The 22414-nt window shown below is 40.1% G+C and overlaps 3 protein-coding genes across 9 annotated transcripts in view; 1 reads left to right on the plus strand and 2 right to left on the minus strand.

Moving 5' to 3' along the window:
- homer2 (homer scaffold protein 2) overlaps positions 1-2096 on the minus strand; it is a 31144-nt gene extending 29048 nt beyond the window's left edge. The window contains exon 1 of one of the 2 annotated variants that reach the window (XM_031306131.2): positions 1872-2096. In XM_031306131.2, the coding sequence (XP_031161991.1) occupies positions 1872-1873 (2 nt within the window). In that variant the 5' untranslated portion in view covers positions 1874-2096. Of the gene's footprint in view, positions 1-1205; positions 1674-1871 lie in introns of those variants that run through there. The other variant, XM_031306130.2, reaches the window with a different exon arrangement.
- LOC116054542 (BTB/POZ domain-containing protein 1) lies at positions 710-21907 on the minus strand. 3 transcript variants are annotated; one of them, XR_004106091.2, is made up of 9 exons: positions 21284-21717; positions 19695-19851; positions 15970-16075; positions 15684-15881; positions 15329-15521; positions 15137-15224; positions 13795-13941; positions 13387-13682; positions 710-754 (listed from the first exon to the last, which is right to left on the minus strand). XR_004106091.2 is itself a non-coding variant. In XM_031306129.2 (8 exons), the coding sequence occupies exons 1-8, from the start codon at positions 21715-21717 to the stop codon at positions 13524-13526; spliced, it is 1419 nt and encodes a 472-aa protein (XP_031161989.1). In that variant the 5' UTR covers positions 21718-21907; the 3' UTR covers positions 12910-13523. The 3 variants fall into 3 exon arrangements, 2 of the variants coding, with proteins under 2 accessions (XP_031161989.1, XP_031161988.1); XM_031306129.2 differs by lacking the exon at positions 710-754 and having other exon boundaries at positions 12910-13682; positions 15329-15458; positions 21284-21907; XM_031306128.2 differs by lacking the exon at positions 710-754 and having other exon boundaries at positions 12910-13682; positions 21284-21907.
- LOC116054544 (RNA guanine-N7 methyltransferase activating subunit) lies at positions 1737-4759 on the plus strand. 4 transcript variants are annotated; one of them, XM_035999613.1, is made up of 4 exons: positions 1737-1746; positions 2363-2435; positions 2544-2711; positions 3925-4759. In XM_035999613.1, the coding sequence occupies exons 3-4, from the start codon at positions 2545-2547 to the stop codon at positions 4112-4114; spliced, it is 357 nt and encodes a 118-aa protein (XP_035855506.1). In that variant the 5' UTR covers positions 1737-1746; positions 2363-2435; position 2544; the 3' UTR covers positions 4115-4759. The 4 variants fall into 4 exon arrangements, with proteins under 4 accessions (XP_035855506.1, XP_031161992.1, XP_031161993.1 ...); XM_031306132.2 differs by lacking the exons at positions 1737-1746; positions 2363-2435 and adding an exon at positions 2091-2272 and having other exon boundaries at positions 3925-4756; XM_031306133.2 differs by lacking the exons at positions 1737-1746; positions 2363-2435 and adding an exon at positions 2118-2227 and having other exon boundaries at positions 3925-4756.
- Positions 21908-22414: the final 507 nt, after the last annotated feature.

Genomic DNA, 22414 nt, shown 5'->3' on the forward strand with positions numbered 1-22414 from the left:
ATTTAGCTGTCAAGTGACATTACTGGTTGGCAGTGACTGAAACCAGGGAACCGGACAAAGGAAACTTGCTGTCATGTCTCTGTCAGTAGGTGTGGCCACCTGTCTTGGACTGGCTGCCTTGCTGCTGCTGGCCCACTGGGAAGTTTCATCATGACACTCAATACTACCGACTCTCTCGCTTTCAAACCTGCTGGGTGAGCATGCAACACTACTGAGAGTCAAGACTGATGAACTGGTTTCTTACACATTAAAAAAAACAAAACATGTCTGCTCAGGAGAAACAAGCTCTGTGGCATTGGGTGGCACTTTTTATTTAATGGCTGAATGCTTTTTTTTTTTTTTTTACATAAATCAAGGTTCCTTTATGTCACAAATGGAAGCATTCATGAAGTTTACATAAATTATTCAGGGAAAGGTTTGATTCTGAAATAAATTAAATTGCATTGTTATTATTGCAGTTTCTAAGTCAAATAAAAGCCATGCAAACAGGAGTAGGTACTCCAGAAAGATAAGCCTACATGTAGATGTGAAGTGATTGCATAACTAATGGCATTGGGCCACAGAGTCAACATTCACACCACAGTAGACTATGAGGGCAAAATATACAGTACCCTGTAAACAACTGTGGGAGTGCAACTACACCTCCAACCCTGTGGACGGACGGACGGACGGACGGACGGACGCGCGCGCACACACACGCACACACACACACACACACACACACACACACACACACACACACACACACACACACCTCAAGAAGTAGGCTACCATCTCTCCTTATTAGTGGGCAGTGTTTACTCTGCCACCTCCGTATCATATCAAAACCATATTCCATGCAGACAAATAAGGGGGAGCAGAAGTGTTCTGAGGAATTAAACCATTCCACCTATATTTTGCTAGAATATAATAAATAAGAATTAGAAATATGGCATCAAGCACACATGAAATCGAATATCTCGCAGACAGCGTGGACAAGAGTAAATTCAAAGGGGTCTTCCTCTGCTCCCAACACGCACAGACAAGCTTTTGGTAACAACGGCAATGGTAAACACATTTATTCAGACGCTTGACAGGTAAACTAAACAGTTTTAGAGGTATTTTGCCGTTTCACCGCGCGCACACACATAGCTTATTATTACAGTCAGAGCAGGTGAGGCGTCATGAGAGGCGCTCTGAAGGGCAGCGCTTTCTGGATTACTCACCCCATTGCCGCGGACTTGAGGAACAACTCCTTTAATAGGCTCTACTGGCTGCGAGTCTGGAGGAAATAATGTTTTAAAGCGCAGTCAAAGTCCGCAAATGATTAGCGGTGCAAAAGAGTCCGCCTGCTTCGAACAAGTCCTCTTACTGCTAAGAGACAACTGAAATATGAGAGCACGTACAACTCGATTCACCGGGGTTGAAGCTCGCTCTCTCTCTCTCTCTCTCTCTCTCTCTCTCTCTCTCTCTCTCTCTCTCTCTCTCTCTCTCTCTCTGTCATTTCAGGAAGTTTTTCTCTTTGCTTTTTGTTTTTCCTCTTCAGATACGTGACAAACTAAATCCCAGATCGGAATGTTTATTCCTCGCGATCTTCAAACAATCGGAGTTGATGAATTAAGTTAATGCATTTCTCTCCTTGCTCGCTGCGCAGAGTTTCTTCCTCCCCAACAGGATTGTTTCATATGAAGGACAGCAGCAGCGACACGGAGCGGCTTCCACCTGCTCACGCTTCTGCCACATTCCACCCACATTAAAACCTGTTAAACCGGTTTCAGTCAAAGTTTTAGCCCAAATTGTGGACCGAAACCGAAATAAATAAATGAATAAAACATGCTGTTAAAAAAACAACCAAAAACAATGATTGGTTTCGTAAATCCAGGTGCACTTACATGTTTTTAAGTGACTTCGATGGCTTTTCAGAAGTTGGTCCTAAATTAGCCTAAGCCAACAAGCAGGCTTAACGGTTACAGCTTTACTCATTAACATCTTCAGTTAAAAATATGTATCAGCCTAATAACTTGGGTTTATATTTGACCGTTTGTGTATTCAATTGCCTATCAGAATTTAAACGATTTGAAGCGTGACCGTTGGTCCTGTTTCAACTGGCAGGTAACAACTATATCAATCACTGGCAGGTGCGTGCGCTCACGGAACCATTCAAATATGTTTATTTGTTCCGGGGGAAGGGTTTCGGCGACGTACTGGTCTGGGACATCTTCCAAAAAAAGTCGTTTCATGACATAAGGTATAAGTTTGTAGCGAAAGCAAAAATCATTCGCGTCGTGCAAAGGTGTGCTTTCAGTTCTATTGTAATAGTGATTTTATTGTAACTTGTGTGTTGTATGTGCTTTAGCTAACATTAGCTAATCGCGTCCAGATGTGTCTAGTACTCGTTGTTCCGCATGGGGGATTTAGCTAGCAGCATAGGAAACACAAGACACATCAAAACAGACGTAACGTTATCCGCCAGTAAACAAAATAAAAACGTGTATATGCTAGACGTGTTTATTCGTTTTGTTGTGATGTCCAGTGCGTCTTCAGCTTTTCATCTGTCATTGCAGCATGGCCGAGACCAATGAAAACTTGAAGAACTACGAGGAGATGTTTGCCAACAGATTTTCACAGGACGACAAAGAATACCAGCAGTATCTGAATCGTCCAGCTGACATCCCACCCATCGTCGAGGACTGGAGGAGTCGTGGAGGTGGAAACCACAGAGGCAGGGACAGGTAATGTAACTTTTATATCCGTAACTTGCTCTTAAAGTTTGCCAAGACCGCTACATACTCTCTAATTTACATACTTTTGCATGGTTGGGTTAGCTAGTCCTGTATGTATTATGACAATCATGGTTAATTAAGACTACTAACTAATTATGTCTAATAACCAGGTGATCTGAGTTTGGGGACCTTTGAGAGATGGAACATGCTGTTTAGCCCCTCTGGTTCCATAGTTAGAACTTTTTGGCCGAAAATGGATAGATAGAATAGATAGTCATTTTGCTATTCATCTTTTTTTTTTTTTTTATTCCAAATAAGTCTGACTGACCAAGGGGTTAGGGGTTTACAACCTGTATGGTTGTCTGGCTCCTTGTCCTTTTTAATTAATTTAATATATATATATATATATATAATTTTTAATTGATAGGACAGTTGTACATGTGAAAGGGGGGAGAGAGAGGGGGAAGACATGGAGCAAAGGGTCGCAGGTCAGATTCAAACCTGGGCCGCTGCGGTAAGGACTGAGCATTGGTACATGGGGCGCACACTCTAAGAGGTGAGCTAACAGGGCGCCCCTAACCATTATTCTACAAGAGCTATTTCTCTCTATCCATTCAAGGTTACGATTCTTAGCTCTTTCTTCTCCAAAAATGCTCCCATCAACTGGCTGTACAGTTTAAAAATTTGACCAAAAATCATCTCTGTTAATATCTTGAAGATGAATTATGGTATATTGTGAGGCTAAAACCATGATTAGTAGTGTTTCTCTCGTTTTAGGTGAGGTTTATTGATTTTGACGTTTTATTTAGATTGCACATTTCTATATAAGACAAGTGATAAAAGACAAAAACAGTCATAAAATAAAGATACAATATTTAAATAAAAACATTAAAACAATAAGGCAAATCTAAACAGACAGAAACTCTACTTGGAAGATTAGTCTTTAGTTACTTTACTGCTTTTACATGCACTTCCGTAATAACCACGTTATGGTTGACTTTGTCCTCTAACCTGATTTCGTAACCATCATGTAAAGGTGGTCACGAGGGTCAAGAGGTTAGAGAAACAGCAGTGAACATAGATTTACTCTGAAGAAACTATTCTTTCAGATTTCTTGAGTCTTTTTACCTGTTCCATGTATTTTTTTTTATGTTATTCTTTGTACCTGTTCCATGCATTAGTACATGTTATTGAAGGCAGATTCATGTTGGTCTCCATCTAGGTACCAGGACCGTCGAGGTCGTGGTTGGGGAGGAGGTCGAGGTTGGGGAGGAGAACATCGTGGGCAGCAACACTGGCATGACAGAGACAGAGACAGGCACTGGGGGCATGGAAGTGGGTATCAATCAGGCCCTCCAAGCTCCAACCAGGGATACAACTCCTATCATCAGAGACCACATTATGACCGCTGATCTCTACTCTAATCTCTCGGCTGTTAACAGTATTCACAGTCTTACAACTTACATTCTTGACTCATAAGCTGAGTATAAGGCACAAGGGTTGAGCAATATTAATAATGTACTGTCGATCATTGTAATTGTGTGGAACTTTTTTTAAATATTGTGACAGTTTTTTTGTCAGAATTAAAAATACAAAGCCAATACGTAGTCCAATCTTTCCCAGAATTATTTCTGAAAAGTGACAGCAGAAGATAACAGATCCTGTTTGATTTCCACTTACCTTTTACTATACCAAAATACAGCCATTCTTTCGGACATATATAGCTCAGCCCTGTAATCATAATACATATTCATTACATTTTTGGAAATGATAATAAGAACATAGTTGTAGTTTTCAATACTGGCGCTCATTAAAAATGACAAAAGTAACACATTTCTCATAAAATTTTGGCTGTTTTGATTATTACATTATACGTTGGACTTTTGTGTTCAGATAGTTTTGCAGCTACATCTTTACATGCTTTTTGGGTACAGTATTGCAAAGAGTGAATCTGAATTTCCAGACAAAATCTGTTTGTAATGCAGCTTTATTTTTTGTGTCACAACATTGTATAAGGATACTGATGAACTGTTTTTAATAAACAGGTATTTTCTGAATTAGTGGGTTCTGTTTTGTAAGGTTATAGGGCTCAATGTTTAACAAAGTTGAGCAGTGTCAGTCCTTGTCAGCATAACATTAAGTATTCTAGTAAGTATTGAAGGGATGCACCAATATAAAGCACTGGATCAATATTGAGGGGATCTCTCAAGTTCACCTTTTTTGTAATTAAACATGGCTTATTCTGTTCTCTTCAGGCCACTTAAATCCTTCAATTGAAACAGAAGGAAAATTTACTCTGCGTTTGAATTCCCCACAACTAATGTTCACAGAAAGACCAAGCCAAAAAGGTTAGGAACCATGGATTTACAGGTGGACATATTGCTTTAGAATTGGGGTCTCAAACTAGCTGCCCAGGTGCCAGATCTGTAAGGGTCTGTAAGACAAAATTGTCTTACAGACCCTTACTGACTATAAATTAAATTGAATTGGCCCCCATGAAAGAGAATAACCTGACCAGTGACCTAGGTAATTTGAGTTTGATGTAATTGTGTTTCAAAACTCGCTTCAGGCTCAGAAATGAAGAATTTACTAAAGCCATATTTCACCAGTTTCACTGTTCCAGCCTTTAATGTCAGTCTAATGGTTGGCACATTAAACCAGATGGCCAGAACAACTGTGTTAGGGAAAGCAGTATTCACAGTAAATGGCTCAGCAGAAACCCAAGAACAATAGTTCACATTGTGAAAAGCAACTGAAATATTTATGTGCATCATTAATACATTATTGCTACATGCATCATTGGCTATGGCATATGTAGCTCATTGCCTAAAGATGTCAGCGCTTGTATATCCCAGTCCTTTCACAGCAGATCTCAATTAAGTAACAAATGGTGACTTTGGACACATTGCTCCACTCCACTGTTCCACAACATAAGCAGACACACTCTGCATTGTTTAATGCTGCCTGAATTCTGTGGTTTCTATTTATGGCCATGGGGAAGACGTGGTTAACCGTTCATTTGGACTTCAGCAGTGCAATCAGCTGTGGTGATAAGCGATGGAGGAGGTTAGGGAGAAAGTGTGTGGGGGATGTACTGAAACTGGCGTACAGTGAGGAAGGCTGCGATCGCCACTGTAATCAGTTTAGATTAGAGAAACTTCACCCCAGATTGATGCATCTTCACAGGGCAGGGATTTGCTGGACAGAGAAGGAGACAGTAAAAGTGAAACAGATTTATTGGCAAAGATATATAATAATGTAGGCTAACTGTAACTGTGTAACAGTTGCTCTTTGGTGGTACGGTATATACATTAGATTAGTGTCTAGGAAACAAACATGCTTAACATTTCACAGTTAGTGGAACATTTTTGTTGGACATTGTCTGTTAAATACAAGGCTACAGCCAGCAGTTAGTACTAGCCTGGCTCTGTCAAAAGGTTAGAAATGAGCAAACTAGCACCTTAAAGGTTAACTATCATCTTGTTTGTTTAATCTGTAGAAAAAGTTAAGTGTAAAAATTCAATTTTGTGAGAGGGTTACGTGCCAGATTATTTCTGTCACTTCATGGGGTGAAAAAGAACATTTCCCAAAATTTGAAATCATTCCTTAAATGATAATCATATTTCTCGTAGTCCAGACTGAAATATCTCAACAACTATTGGATGGATTGCTGTGAAATCTTTAACAGACATTCACGGTCTCCAGAGGATGAAGTCTACAGACTTGATCCCTTGACTTTTTAGCACCACCATGATGTTTACATTGGGCATTTGACATCTGCAAAACTAATATCATTCCCATCAGCCTCAGCTGTACTTCATGTTTAGTGCTATTTAGAAAATGTTAGCATGCTAACACGCTAAACTTATTTGATGAATGGTGAACATAAACATTACACCTTTTAAACACCAGCATGTTAGCATTGTCACATGTTAGCATGCTGATGTTAGCTCAAAGCACCGCTGTGCCTAAGTAGCCTACAGCCTCACAGAATCGCTTACCTCTGCCTTTTTGCACTTTTTCTGTGTGAACACGCTACAAACTCAAAATCTGCTTTGAATTTGTATGTAGTATGGAGTTTTGGTAGAGAGCTAATATTAGAGTTCCAAATGAAAACAACTGAGTGAGATACATTGACATGCTCCTGAAATCCTCTGGACCTCGACCCTGTGTAAAGTTCACACGGCTACCAAGACTAATCCATGGGTTAACGTGTAAATCTGGTCCTTAGGGTGCCACAGATATCTTACTCATTCATAGCACTTATCTTGTCCATAGAGCATAGCATTTGGATTTGAGCTTTTTTTTCTGCCTCCTATAATAACATCTATTGCCTATTACATTTTAATTAATACGCTGTTAATGCAACATGAGGTTTGGAGAGTGTAAGAGAAGGAAAACAATAGAGAGAGCCACAGTGAGGGACCAGTGAGAGTCCACTCTGCCTAGTCTGCCAGGCTGTCAGGCTTCATATGGCCTGTTTGGGACGATGCAATGTGACAGCAATGGAGACAGTGTGCTGGGGGCTATGTCCTTGATGACAAACCTATCCACTACAATCATCACATCCCCTCCCCATACAGACATACACGTGTGCGCACAAAACACCACAACCTCCCCATCAACACACACACACACACACACACACACACACACACACACAGAGACAGACACCACATGCCCCCACCCCCTGCAGCACTCGGCGACCTACATCTGGTGTGGGAGAGTGCAGGGGCTAAGGATGGCCCAGGCCAGCCAGCCCTTAGCAGGCAGTGGGGAGTGCGAATGTAGCATGTGATGTGTGTGAATGGTAGAGTACTCTTTCTGTTGAAATAAAGGCCCCCAGCTTTGTTCGGTACATCCAGATCTGTACACAGTTGCACACCCGTCACATGAACACACACACATGCAGATAGTAAGCATGCACTCATACATGGACTTTGACTTAAGAAAAGACCCTAATAATTGCTGCTGCAGATTAGATTTGATGACATCTTGTCCCATGCTCATCCAACTGCGTGCTCCTTAAGTTAATCATGCAACCGCTCAAGTCATCCATGTAAAGACAGTGGACTATGCTGCCAAGGGGAGCTTGTTAGTCTGATTGTATTTTCTGCAGGAAGACGCAGGCTTTAACAACACTCAGTGGTGGAAAAGGTACTTAGATCCTTTACTTAAGTAAAAGCACAAATACAACAACGTAAAAATTACTCCATTGCAAGTAAAGTGCATTCAAAACCATATTTAAGTAGGATATTACAGTACAAGTATCAAAAGTCAAATTACTTTTTTTTGCAGAAAATTGTCCTCTGTGACATTATGAGATTTGAGATAAGCGGATCATATTTTATGTAAAATTTTAGTATGGAAAGTAACTAGGAGCTGTTAAACACATGTAGTAAAGTAAAAAATATGTTATCCTCTGAAATTGAAAATGATAAATTAGCAGAAAAATGGAATTACTGAACTAAAAAAGTATCTTAAAATTGTACTTAAATGCAGTACTTGAGTAAATGTACTTTTTTACTTTCAACCACTGTGAATGCAGCCACACACATTAAAGTAAGAAATATTCTTTCACTTGTTATCAAAACATTCTTGTCCATCTCCAGAACCAAGAGCTTGGTGAGTACCGAGCTCCCATCAACTGAGCCATCTGCCAAGACGTTCCATCCACTGTTCAGTTCATCTCCATCATCCAAACATGTGCTTTGCTCCAGGGACAGGCTGACATGACATCTGAATCACACACAACACACACTACACTGAGAACCGTTTCAGTGTAGCAGAAATGATGCTGGTTTGTGAGTGATGTTATATAAAATATATAATATATAATAATATAATATAAAAATGCAACGTCTCAGCCATCTTTCTATTTTCTTTGAGGGAGGGACATTCTTAAATTCACAGTGTATTACATGGAAATTTAGTTTTCATTCTTCAGCCTGCTCTATGCTTACTGCCAACAAGGCTGCAATCAGACTTCAGGATGACGAGCATTAACACCATGCAGAGCACCTTATCAATCCCCCGCTGAACATATTTACATTGTTGAATACTAATGAAAGTCACACTCAAAGGGCACAAGCATAAATTGTCTATGAATAGAACAAATGTTCCTGTTTTTGTCTCAAAATAAGTACACTCAAGAAATTTGGTTCATGTTACTTGCCATGGTGGCTTGGTAACTAAACCACCTGATCATACCTGTCATTGTGCTAAAGAAAGTCTAAATTCTACTAAGACAAAAATATGACATGGCAAGAAAAGTTCAAATTTGACTTTATTATTATTATTTTGATGTAGTATTTCATAATAATATTTTTTTTTATCATAAATAACTTTTATTTCTTCTATTCTTGGAAGAAATGGGCTTCCAAAGTATGCAATAAAAAATAAAAAATCCTAAAAATGAGAGACAATGCAAAAATAAATAACTTTTAACAACTGAAGAAGTTCAAATTGAGGAGGGTGACAAAGAACTGACAAGAAACAGTCTCATATTATTAGTCTCATATGCAAATATGTATCTGCATATGTATCTCTTATAACCTTAAAGAAAAATAGATTATACCAAAAAGAAAAATCTACTATGAAGACAGATACAAGAACAATATCATCAATCACTATTAAGGAAATATGGAGTAAATTGTCTAATATTACACAAGACGTTGGTCTGTTGTGTATGTAATTTCATTTTTCCTATACACCTGTCTACCAGGTGTGCATGGACTTTTCATCACATCAACTTTCTGTAAAGCTTGTATTTTAAACAGTGACACAGAAAAACAGCAACGGTCTTCCTCTTCTCTTTCCTCCTGTGAAATATGAAACAAAAGCTTGAACCAAAGCAGGGGGTTAGTGATGCTCAGTCCAATAAGTGTGTATGTAATTACCAAACAGTCTTACATCATTAGAATACAGATTGCATAATTCTCACCAGCTGGACAAGTGTGGAAACACACACACACACACACACACACACACACACACACACACACACACACACACATACTCAAACACACAGTGCATTTCACTATCTTTGTGGGGACCCATCATTGACATTATGCATTCCCTAGCCCCTTACCCTAACCTTAACCATCACAACTAAATGCCTAACCGTAACCCTTACCCTAACCCTAACCATAACCTAATTCTAACCCTAATCCTAAAACCAAGTCTTAACCCTCAAACAGCCCTTTAAAGTTGTGGGGTCCAGCATTTTGGCCCCACAAAGCTGTCCGGACCCCACAAGTATACTGTATTCCCGGTTTTTGGACCCCACAAAAACACAGAACACACACACACACACACACACACACACACACACACACACACACACACACACACACACACACACACACACACACTCTCATCCCTGCAGGGTGATATAGTTGTGAAGTGGTCACACCTAGAGCTGGGTCTCACACATCTCACATCAGGACATTCTGTATAAATGTTTTTAAATTGATTACAGCCACTGATTTCAGGACGACTGATTAAGCGCGGTCTTGGACTGACCCAATTCACCCTAATGTGGTTTAATCAGACTGCACAAAGGAATATTGGAGATAGAATAGGACTGAATGAAGCCTTGATTTACTTACATTTAATATCTCTTTAATCATCTTTTTCTTTACACATACTCATCTACTGCATGTGCATAGATGGATATGGATTTGTATGCACTACCTTCTTCTCCGTCGTCTGGACTGTGTAGGTTTTTATAAATATAAATTAAATGAAATTTGTATTGTGAGAAAGGTAGGTGTAGTAATGAGCTCTGGCTTCAGCCTATCTGCTGATATCTGCTCATTATTTTGTGGCTGTTTACGCACTCAGGTGCGTTACTGTTTTCAGATGATCAAATTAGCATATATATTATTCCATTGTGGTTTTCCAACATATAACAAACAACATAATAAAACATGAAACCAAAGCCTATATGTTCCAAGCTCTCTTCATGATAATAATTTAGGCTACAAACAACTGAGAAACTTGCTTTTCAAGGCCTCTTTGAATATGATGTTCACCAGTTTGACCAAAGAATTTGCCCTCACGAGGAGCCAGATTTGTGCTACAGATGTCAAATGGGATGGAAAAAAAGCCTTTCTCTCTGTTGCTTACGGCAATGTAAGTCTGATCATTTCAGTTACGTGTCACAGGTTGTCAAAAACAACAGAGGCATAAATACTCTCCCCTGCTGTCAGTGTTCAAATAGAAGGCTCAAACCAAGAGAGACGGTCCATTCTGCTGCTATCTACCCACCCACACACACACACACACACACACACACACACACACACACACACACACAAAACACATTACTGACATGGATTTGTAATCTAATAGCTGTAAGAAAATGCTTGAGTTATTCCCCATAAGCTTCGTATTTGGCTTTTAATGCCTTAGTATCAGTGGAAACTTCCCTCTGATAATTTTCACAGCTTTCATGAAGCTAGCTTTTTTTAGTCCCTTCAGACGTTGAACATTTTTTTTCTACATAACACAGGTGACAGGAGAGGACTGTCAGTGCTGTGGTCTATTTGTCCTAATGGTTTCTTGAGCATTTTGTGTCTGGTGGGTGGTGAAAACCTGTCTCAAACTGATTTTCTTGTTTTTTTATATAAAGGCTGTCTAAGTGGGCAGTCAGCGGGGAGAAACTCTCAAGTACCGGTGACTCACCTGACAGCCTCCGTGGATCACTCTCGCCAGAGCCCACTCACAGCTGTCGAAAGTGGCCTTGTTTCCATTGCCTTTCTTGTATGAATGTACAAATGATAAAATTTAAGAGCACCTTATCTTTGTGCTGTAGAATTTATGTTCACTGACAAAATAAGAACAGAGCACATCCAGCAATAAATAATCTGGTGTTATTAAGATTTGCGTTTGGATTTAGGACACAACTGAGGCTAAAATGATAATGCTGATTGTTTTCTTATAGTAGTTATAGTTTGATTTTAGGACAACAATGCTTTGCTGCACTTTTGGCATTTTAAGCTTTGAGGATCTTCAATTGACTTTTAATTAGGTAAAATATCCAAATACTTATTTCACTACTGGCTGTTTCTACCTGCAACCCCTCCTCACAAAGGAAGTACATTTACTCAAGTAATCTATTAAATACACTTTGAGGTACTTTACTTTCCATTTTCTGCTACTTTTTACTCCACTACATGTATTTCTATAGTTACCTTTCAGATTCATATTTTACATATAACACAGGATACGCTTATAAAACAACACATTGTGACCTCTTAGAATATCTCAGTGTCTAGTTGGGGCCTTTTGTTACATTTGAGAGGTGAAATTATTCAAAATTAGTTTTTTCTTCTTCCAACCCCATTAATCATCTCACAACTTCTCAGATGAAGACTTATATGTTCTTGTATATTTTTTTTATTTTATTCTAACACTTGTTTTTGTTTTATATAGCCTACCTCGTATTTATTCTTTTACTTTCTCTACTTATCTGCACTATTGCTGTCTCTCTGCTGTAACAACCTGCTGTGTTCCCCTCTGAATCAATAAAGGTTTATCTTAATCTTAATTATCTTGTGACCGACTAGAGGGGTCTTGACTCTTAAGTTGGGGACCACTGGATTAAACTACGCAATTGAATATAAAGTTACTCCGGCTCGACCAACATTTTAACATTAGTAATATGCCAGTCAAGGGCCATTTTTCTGTAGAACCACTACTTTTACAAGTTCATTTTGCTGGTGATTCTTATGCACTTTTACCCAAGTACAATTTTAAATGCAGGACATTTCCTTGCAATAGAGTATTGTTCCATTGTTGAAGTAAGAGATTCAGAAGACTTCTCCATCACTGCGTTTGTCTTTGACTCCTGCAGCTCAACATTACTTTCTCCCTCAGATTGTTACATTGTGGTAATTAAAAGGCCGGAAGAGGCAAATAAAATGTTTGTAAAATGTTTTTTCTTCTATCCCAGGCCATGTTGGAAACAACTGATCTATCTTTCCTATTCCCCATATTATCTGTTTAATAGTTTGATAGCTAGCTGTATGGAGTATCTGGCCACCTAGTGACAGAAAGAGGAATGATACATATTTTTATGCAACACCAACTTTATCTGGGGTTTTTAAAGGAAACAATCTTACCACATTGTAATGTCATATTGCCAAAAAGCTAAAATAGACTTTTTAAATTATTTCACCAAAAAAGTCCTGGACCATTGTTATTTTTACATTTTAATGAAGTGCTATGCAAACATGTAGTCATAAATTACAGAATGTACAGTACCACTGGCGAAGTTACACAACACACATGGATCCTTGATACAATGCAAAAACAAAGTACTTGAAGACACCTGCTGAATAAATGATAACAGTGCACAATAAAAAAATATGCAAATGTTATACTTTCTGTAAATGCATCACCAAAAGCTGAGAAAATAACTAAATGAAATAGCGCCAGCCAACAAATGGTAGCAGTCTCTCTAGTTTCCCTCGTGCAGGATTAACTCCTGCACTGGCAGCTTACTGATAACAACACACAGACAGGACAACAGTATTTAGATAATTTACAAATGATGAAACAGTTTATGCCACAAAAACTTTTCTTCATACAAGAGCTGTGATTTTCCCACAACTCCGCTTGTTTCCACATTCTTGATCATGTCTGTACACCGCTATTGTATAGACAGATATGCACATACACACACACACTCTCTCAAACACACACACATTCTTTATTCCAAGGGATCATGAGGCACTACGTTTATCTCCAGCAGTCCAGTCTTCCCAGCAGTCTGAGGTGTCTGGCTCAGTGTACCTGCATGACACTGTGTTAAGTCTAGGTGTAGTAGATGATCTCTGGTATCTGCCCATCCTCCACTGATGTACCGTTATTATTTCCTGGTGAGCTAAAAAAGAAAAAGGTCGTCTTGGTCCCCGTCACTGATTCCTGGGTCACTTTCTTTAACCCTTTTGTGCCATAATGAGAGTCTGGGCCCTGGGGTGTAAAATGAAAAAGCAGGTAATAGGTTAATCCTAATCTGGGTTAAAACAGATCATGTTCATTTGTGCAATTATACACATTCTAAACACAGCAAGTTTAGACTGACCTTTAAGGTGGCACATGCAGTGTAGCTGACACTGGGTAGGATTTCCACAGGCTCTTTGAACATCACTCTGAAAGTGTTGGCTGTGCCGTCACAGTTAAAACCTGTGTCGTTCTGCCCCAGCGTAATGCGTTTGTCGCTCTCTAAAATCTGCAGAACAGGATAATGTCTTTAGTGAATGAACAACAACGTGCAAAGAAAAAAAAAAATCCATGTTATAAGTAACTATTAAAACACAGCTGGCAAGGTACTCTATTTCTGTGTTTATCGTTTGGTGGTGTATATTTCTGCTTGGTAACTGGAAGTATTGTCAGTGCCAAAAATCGTTTTTCCTTGTGAGAAGATTGGCTTATTTTTTGTGAAATGAAAAAATATGTTTATATTCCTCCCAACAAAAAAACATTACTGGTATTAAAACTGGCATATTGTATTGGTACTAAGAAAAAAGTTACATTTTTTTCAGTACAGAAAAAGTGTAAATTGCAACTCTCCATCACAAGCACACTGATGATATTAGCACTGTAGGAGTTCCTCCTTTAACAGAACACGCCAACTTATTGGGACTTTAGCTTATTCACCGTATCCCCCAGAGTTAGATAAGTCCATGCATACCCTTCTCATCTCCGTGCGTGTTGTAACTCTGTCTGGCGCACCCACCGCTAGCCTAGTTTAGCACCGATCCTGGAGGTAACCGGCTCCAACTAGCCTACTGCTCCCAGTAAGTGACAAAATAACGGCAACATGTTCCTATTTACATGTTGTTATTTGTATAGTCACAGTGTGTACAAATAACAAGGTCACATGATACACAGCCATCTTCTAATCGTATACAAACTGGGAACTATATTCTCAGAAGGCGAAGCACTGCTACATGGGCGGAGTGATTAGCGCAACACCTGAAAAGCACTGTTGTTATTCTCTGTTCCTCACCACGGGGCTTCTCGTGTGCTACGAGCAAATCACTCCGCCCAAGTAGCAGAAGTAGCAGTGCTTCGCCTTCTGAGAATATAGTTCCCAGTTTATATACGGTTAGAAGATGGCTGTGTCTCATGTGACCTTGTTATTTGTACACGCTGTGACTATACAAATCACAACATGTAAATAGGAACATGTTGGCGTTATTTTGTCACTTACTGGGAGCAGTAGGCTAGATGGAGCCGGTTACCTCCAGGATCGGTGCTAAACTAGGCTAGCGGTGGGTGTGCCAGACAGAGTTACAACACGCACGGAGATGAGAAGGGTATGTATGGACTTATCTAACTCTGGGGGATACGGGGAATAAGCTAAAGTCCCAATAAGTTGGCATGTTCCTTTAACATCATTATGCCTTAATGCCAGAAGTTACCTGTATGTTGACCTGATAGTCATTGGGGCCATGTATTGAACCATACAAGCCAAAACCCACTATGCATATTCTTCTGTTAACATTGAATCTACAGAGGGAGAAAGACAGACAAAGAGAGACAATTAGAAAAACACATAACTTTAATTGAGATTGTTCAGATAAACAACTGACCACTGATGTTGGTCATCTCACCTGATTCTGTCGCTGGTACCACTGTACCCCCATCGACTCTCAACCTGCTGGAATCTATTAATGCTGCACTCCTCCCCCCTGAGGCTGCAGCGGGGCCTGTCGATGTAGTCGACCCGTGGTTTGGGGTTTACTGTAAAGTGTAAAAACAGATTTACCACCTCCCGATCGAACAATATTCCAGACTGGGCAGGCCCTGTTGCACAAGAAAGAATATCAAGCTGGTTTCTGTGGTTTGAGTTGTATGGACAGCAGGCACATGACGAATATGTTTGGCTAAAATGGCCAGTATTGTGTTGGGAAAAAAAAATACCATTGCAGGAAGTGAAACAACTTATATTTTTTGTGATGCGCTTACCTGCAGCAAACTCCTCAACAGTCATGAGCGGGAAGCGGATGAGCGGGAGGGCTTTCCCCAGAACCTTCTGTTTGTTCTCCGAGGTCTGGGGGAGCTGTTGTCTGTAACACTCGGCCTCTGCCCAGCGGACCACCGCCCCAAATAAGCGGTTCTCCCTGATGCTGAGTGTGTCTCTTTGTAGCACTGCACATAAGGTTTCTACACATACAAATACACAGAATATTCATCAGTTCACATCCAAACAAGCTGTAGAAAATGAAATATCTGGTCAACAAGACTCACATACCGAGGTCAATATCTGTAAAGCCCTCTGCGTTTATTGCGTCCGCAGTGCTTTTGTCTATGGTGTCTAAGCAGAGACCGGCAAGTTGAGGCTCATCAAATAACCTTGCCTGTAACGAAAGCACAAAAATAGCCACATAAGTAGGGTTGGGAACCAACACCCGGTTCCAAATTAGAACCAATTCCAAAATGCCAAGAACCGGGTACACATGGACTTACTCCGCTCCGATCGCCAACAGCTGTTTGCTGTCAGCGCAGGCGGCTGCCGCTGTCGCTCTCTCACACACACACACACACACACACACACACACACACACACACACACACACACACACACACACACACACACACACACACACACACACACACAAACCCAGTGGTATGTTTTTCCAAGACGCAATGAATGTTCCTTTTCATTTTAACTCGTATGTTGTTTATATTGACCGCCATTTCACGTATAAAGTAGACATGCCTGCCCTGTGTCTGTCTCCGTGCAGGATGCTGAGAGACACGGGCAGAGTGGTGCCAAGTCTCAGAGAGAAGAGCTGACGTAGTAACGTCGGTCGTGAAGCAACGGCTGGAAAATTATCTCGTTACAAATATTGTGTACGGAAAAAAAAGAAAAAATAATGTTAATCTGTAAAACAGATTCTTCAATATCTTGTATACTTTGTCTGTCAGCAGGATTAAGGAAAAACTACTGGTCCAATTGTTGAATGAATGACGGAGCGGATACCCAAATTCTTTTTTACTTTCATTAACATTGTGAGATAGGGCGTTTGTGCTGCACTCATTCACATGAGTCAGAATAATCGGAAAAATGAGTTCCTAACTGGGAAAAATTCACCCTGCATTAACATTGAAAGATAGGGCATGCCTTGGTGGAGGTCTGGCTCTCCATGTGCCCCTTTATTTTTCATCTGGGTTTCTTTGGGTGGCTTATGGCTGACAATTCGTCCTGTTGCCGTGCTGGTAAAGAAAAAAGCTGTGGTTTTTGATCAGAAAGCAGCATGCAGCTTGAAGGCGTAGCAGTCAGCATCAGAAGAGAATGCTGAACCCAAACAAAGAGCAGCATAAACCAAAAATAGAACAAGTAATGTCATAAAAACTCAACCATTGATGGCTGGAAGATACAAAGGTGGGGCTACAAAGAAAGACAAATGGTTCCATCCTGCACTGTAAGGGCTGCTGTCAGCAGATGGAACGAACAAGACAAAATTGTTATTACCTTATTCCATATATTGCCCTAGGAAACACCCTTAAAAAACAGACCAAGCTTTTATTGAAACATTCTGTTCCTGCTCTGCTTTAAACTACTACATCTTAAAATGGTTGAGATACTATGAATATATTTTTCTCACTTTCTCCTGGGAGGTGTCTGGCCAAGCAGTTTCCGCCGCCACTCCCATGCAATGGAGGTTGAATGGCATTTCATTTGTGCTCAAAGCATCAAAATATTACATGTGAAAAAAACTGAAAACCCAACAGCAATGTGTGTTTCCAGAAAGAATGTCCCATTTGCTCTGGAAAATCACCAGACATTAATGTTTTTCATAGGGACTATTTCTTTGGTGGAAAGTAGATCCAGTGATGTGTGGAAAAGGCCGCCTCTAGCGGTGACTTCATCACCAGTTCTCTCCTACTATCTTTCTCCCCACCTGAACTCTGCCTCTTCACACAGACTCTGGGGAAATCAAACTATGCCCAGATTGTCTCTCTTTCGCCTGACGCAGTCCGGCAATCATCATGATTCTCTATATCTGTATATCTGTATCTGTCGCTGTGTCCCATCTGGCAGCGGCAGAGCCTGGGTCTGTCTGGGGTTTCTGCCCAAAAGGAAGTTTTTCCTCGCCACTGTTGCACAAAATGCTTGCTCTTGGGGGAATTGTTGGGTCGTTGTAAATTACAGTGTGGTCTAGACCTACTCTATCTGTAAAGTGTCTTGAGAAGAGTCAACTCTTGTTTTTGATACTATAAATAAAATTGAATTTAGCTGAAATTGAATTAAATGGCTTGATCATATTTACTGATACAGACAAATAGAACAGAAAATATAACAGAATGCGTCTTATTTTATCAGTAATTATGATCAAACAAAAGGTCAAACAAATGCTATGATAGAGGAACTGTAAAACATAATTAGATAATCTATGTATATATGTAAATCTGTACATATCTAACCCTATAACATATACAACCGAATGGAAATAGCCAAAAACTGAAATCATGACATGTTACTGTACTGCAATTTATATGGAAGGAGAATAAAAACATACCATATGGTCCAGGGGTAACTTCAGGTCACTTCCTACCTGTCATCTTCATCTGCCTCCTCCTGATCACTCCCTTCCTCTGTCCCTCTCTCTGAATCTGCAGCCTTCTCTTCATCCCTCACAGTCAATTCTTCCTTTCCCTTTTCTCTTTCACTTATTTCTACATCTCCTTCTGTGGTCTTCTCCTGCTCTGACCTGCCTGGTCTCTCCAGTTTACTGCCTTCTCCTTCTTCATTTCCCTCCTTCTCTTCCTCCTGTGCACTACTCAGAATTTTCTTAGCTGGCAATATCCCCACTTTTAGGCTAATATCTCCAGCTACTCTGGCCTGCAAGTCAAGATGTGAAAAGCTCTGCTTATCCTTGTATTACATTACACTGTAGGGCCCTGTCCCTAATAAGTAGCCTAACACACATAAAACCAGAAGAGATTTATTACATGCACACAACAGTTATGTTTAGACTAGCCTTCTTAATCCCACTGTATTTGTTGTTTTCCCAGTTTGACAGTAAAGGATGTCACCTGGTTTAATTTGTGCAGCCTTATTGCCGTGACATGTGAGAGGAAGTGGATTTTATAGTACTCCTTAACTAATCACATACAAATGATCGCTCTCAGGAAGCACTGTGTAGTGTGTTGTAACATAACGCCACCGAAACGGCGACCCTCTGTAAACGTTATGAATTCAAACATGCCAGTTTGTAATATTTTGTATTATGCTCTTCTTGTCTTTACTAAAATCAAAACTAATCAAAGGGTAGAACGCTCTTACAAATCACGAGGGAGCGATTTGACTTTTGGCTAACGTAATAGACGCGCTGTTGTTGATGCTTACTCGCCTCTAGCATACATTACATTTATTACAAATTTAACTTTATAAGTTAAATGTGTGTTTAAACTTCACCTGGGGAAACTGACTTCACCTTCAGAGGCTCGGGGGGGCAGCTCAGTCGCTCCAGTCTTTGCCGTGATGCAGGGCCACCACACCGCAGCAGACTCGCTGTGTATAAACGCCGCTCTGCACGTTTGATGCAGGGACGTAGTTAAGTATTTGAGGGGCAGGGGGATAAGATTACATCTACAGTTACTATTTATTGTTAATTAATATAAATGAATTGTTTGTTTCAGTGTTTTAAGAAGCTTGTGGACATAGTAGTTTGTTTTTACAAGCACAGTTTTTTGAACACCAAAGTTAGGGGGGCAGCTGGAGGGGCAAGGCCCTACAGTGGGGGGGGTCAGCTGCCCCCCCTTGCCCCTCTGTAGATCCGCCCCTGAATTCAAGAATCTCAGAGACAGATAACTCAGACCTCAGCACATAAAAACCATAAAAGTATCTGAATGTGTCTGTGTATAATATCTGATATATCTGGGGCTAATGAGATAAATATGCATTTTGTATTTTGGATAAAGTGAAATTTAAGGGTAAAGTATTTACTATACAACAGATGTGACAATAACCTGAGTGAGGAGCATGAACGCGTTGTCGGCTCTGAGGTGCTTGGTGAGGAACTCCACACAGTGACTCTCCAGAGCAGGCACCGCATACTTCTTAGCTGTATACAGAGTCGTCATCACAGTCTCTGGACCAATGTGGACCTCGTCAGAATACAAGAACCTGCACAGAGGAAACCAAACAATGTGTATGGTTAGGTATTCATGATGTTATCGGCTGTATAATCCATAGACTGTATATAGAATGGACCAACAGATCCCTTTGCTCTGGCGTTGTGAGGAGAAGCTTACCCCCTTGGTATAATCACACCTTAGGCTGACAAATCTTAACAGAAATTAATTTGCAGTATGTAGGTACTGTCAGAAATAGATAGTCTTACTTAAAAAGGACTTAAATCACACTGTAATAAAACATGTCTCACCTAAATCACATAGTATGTTCTCTCCAGGGATACCAGGAAACCTGCCTGTTTTTTATAGCTAATGCAAATACACCTGAATGTAACTGTGCACACTGCACACAGAGATCTTTGACTTTTGGTTTTGGTCTGCTTCACATATGGCTTTACACTGTAGTTGTTATTCATCAGACAATATGTTTGTAATTTAACAGACCACAGCTTTATTTGTATATTAGGAAGAATTTGTGCTAACCATTACACTGTAATCTGTTTTGAAAAACAAAAAAAATTAATAAATAATACAAAATAAAGATTTCACCTCACTCTTCCATGGGTTGTGTCCATGCAAAATGTCCCAATTAAAGATCTTTCTAGTGAGCCACTGTTCAGGCATATTCACAAGTCCAAAGACAAATCAACTAATGATTATATTCACTTTATCACCACCACTCACTTTATCATGTCATATGTCTCCAAATGCTCTGTTAAGTTTATGGTTTCTATTTTTTATTCTATTCTATTTTAGTTTATGTACCTCTTATTGTTTATTTCTGTTACTTTCTATACTTATCTGTATTTATCTATGTTGTACTGATGCAACAAACGAATTTCCCCGCTGGGGAACAATAAAACGGTGTATTATCTTATTCATTGTTGATTTATCTGCTGATTCTTGCTTGATTAAACTATTAATTGTTTGGTATATGATTTGCCAGAAAATAGTGAAAAATGTCCATCATAATGCCGGAGTGCCCAAGGTGACTTCTTTAAAGTGCTTGTTTTGTCTCATCACATGAGACACAATCACCCTCACAAGAAAGGTAGCAAATCCTCACAATTTAGAAGCTGGATCAGAGGCATTTTAGCTTGAAAAAACTACTAACAATTCATCGATTATCCGAATAGTTGCAGATTACTGTTTTGTTGATCAGCAACTAATCCATTAATCGACTAATTGATTCAGCTTCACAGTATACTATACTTAGCTAAATCTTTTAAATCTGGGTTAATGATCTGTGGGTTATCAAATTTATGTTACTGCCAATTTAGCTAGCTCTTCCCAGTGTGCAGTGCAATAACTAAATCACATCCTCCTTCAAATGGCAACTGAGTCTCAATGTTGCTGGATGATCAGATAAACAACTACTAAGTGGGCATGAGTCTGGCCAAGTGCATGGTGATCACCTGTCCTACCTGAGCAGGGCGAGGAAGGCTGCCGGTTCCACATCAGGCAGCTCTATTTCGGCCGAAGTTGTGGCCATCCCTCCGTTGAACATGGCATCAAAAACGGCACTGCCAGCTGCCAGGACAAATTTATGGGCCGGTATCCTCTGGGCCTGTCTGCCTTTCCCCACTATAAACCTGACGTCGCTGAGCAGCTCGTTGTTGAAGAGGAAGGCGAAGCGCTCCTTCAGGGAGCTCTTCGTCGCCTGCCAGTTGTACATGGGTTCCCGGTGAAGGCCGAGGACAGGCGGGGAGGCGGACCGGGCAGGGCCGGAGGCTGGCACGTTGGAGAGCACCGCTGCGGCTCCAGACTGAACCGACTGAACCGCATTGGATGCTGCCTCCTGACCGTCATGGTTTGACGCTAAGCCGCCGCCGACGCTGTCGCCGCTCCCGGTCGCCATAACGACACGCTTCTATGTTTTATTCTAATTATTCAAAGCACCGTTAATGATCCACAGAAAAACCCCGACCGTACCGTCCGTGTCGTGATTTATTTACGTGGTATCCATCGCGGCTGACGCCATCATTCTTTGATGTTTAGCTGTAGCTAACGTTACCTGCTAGCTTGCGTCTCTCCAGAAATGACGCACACGCACACTTCCTTCAAAACAATTTTTTTTCATTCAACTTTATTGCGGAGTCCAAGCGCAACAAACAAAAGTGACAAAGAAAAGAGCAAAAGGTGCAATGAATACGAAATTAAGACTAAAAACAAACGAATATATACCTAAATAAAAAACAAAAATAATCTAGCTAGCTAGCTAGATATAAAGATGTGATATATATTACAATTACAACATGTTGTGACTTATTTAAAAAGGGGGAGACAGTGGTGATAAAATATTTCATTCCTTCAAATGTGCAGCAAAGTTTGTTTTTATTAGTAAATTAACATTTGTGAAATGGACAATTTTGCCATAATAAGAATTACATTTATGGTGGAGCTAGGAGGAGGTAGTGCTATCAGTATCATTACATAGATAGAAAAGAAAGAAATACATTTTAGTTATTTTTAACTAACTTTTAACTTTGTTGTTGCCTACAAATAGGTTATATATTTTAACCATCAAACAAACACTTAAACAATAATATATTGCA

The sequence above is a fragment of the Sander lucioperca genome, chromosome 3 (genome assembly GCF_008315115.2).
Source record: "Sander lucioperca isolate FBNREF2018 chromosome 3, SLUC_FBN_1.2, whole genome shotgun sequence".
In the NCBI taxonomy this organism is placed as follows: Eukaryota; Metazoa; Chordata; class Actinopteri; order Perciformes; family Percidae; genus Sander; species Sander lucioperca.

What these genes read in the sequence shown, in the direction of transcription:
- LOC116054544 (XM_035999613.1), top strand. Translation starts at nt 2,545, where the DNA reads ATGGCCGAGACCAATGAAAACTTGAAGAACTACGAGGAGATGTTTGCC. An exon ending in AACCACAGAGGCAGGGACAG is followed by an intron (nt 2,712 to 3,924) that starts GTAATGTAACTT and finishes GTCTCCATCTAG; the next exon opens with GTACCAGGACCGTCGAGGTC.
- LOC116054542 (XM_031306128.2), bottom strand. Translation starts at nt 21,717, where the DNA reads ATGGCGACCGGGAGCGGCGACAGCGTCGGCGGCGGCTTAGCGTCAAAC. An exon ending in CTTTACAGATATTGACCTCG is followed by an intron (nt 15,882 to 15,969) that starts GTATGTGAGTCT and finishes TTGTATGTGTAG; the next exon opens with AAACCTTATGTGCAGTGCTA. An exon ending in ACTATCAGGTCAACATACAG is followed by an intron (nt 13,942 to 15,136) that starts GTAACTTCTGGC and finishes CCTGTTCTGCAG; the next exon opens with ATTTTAGAGAGCGACAAACG.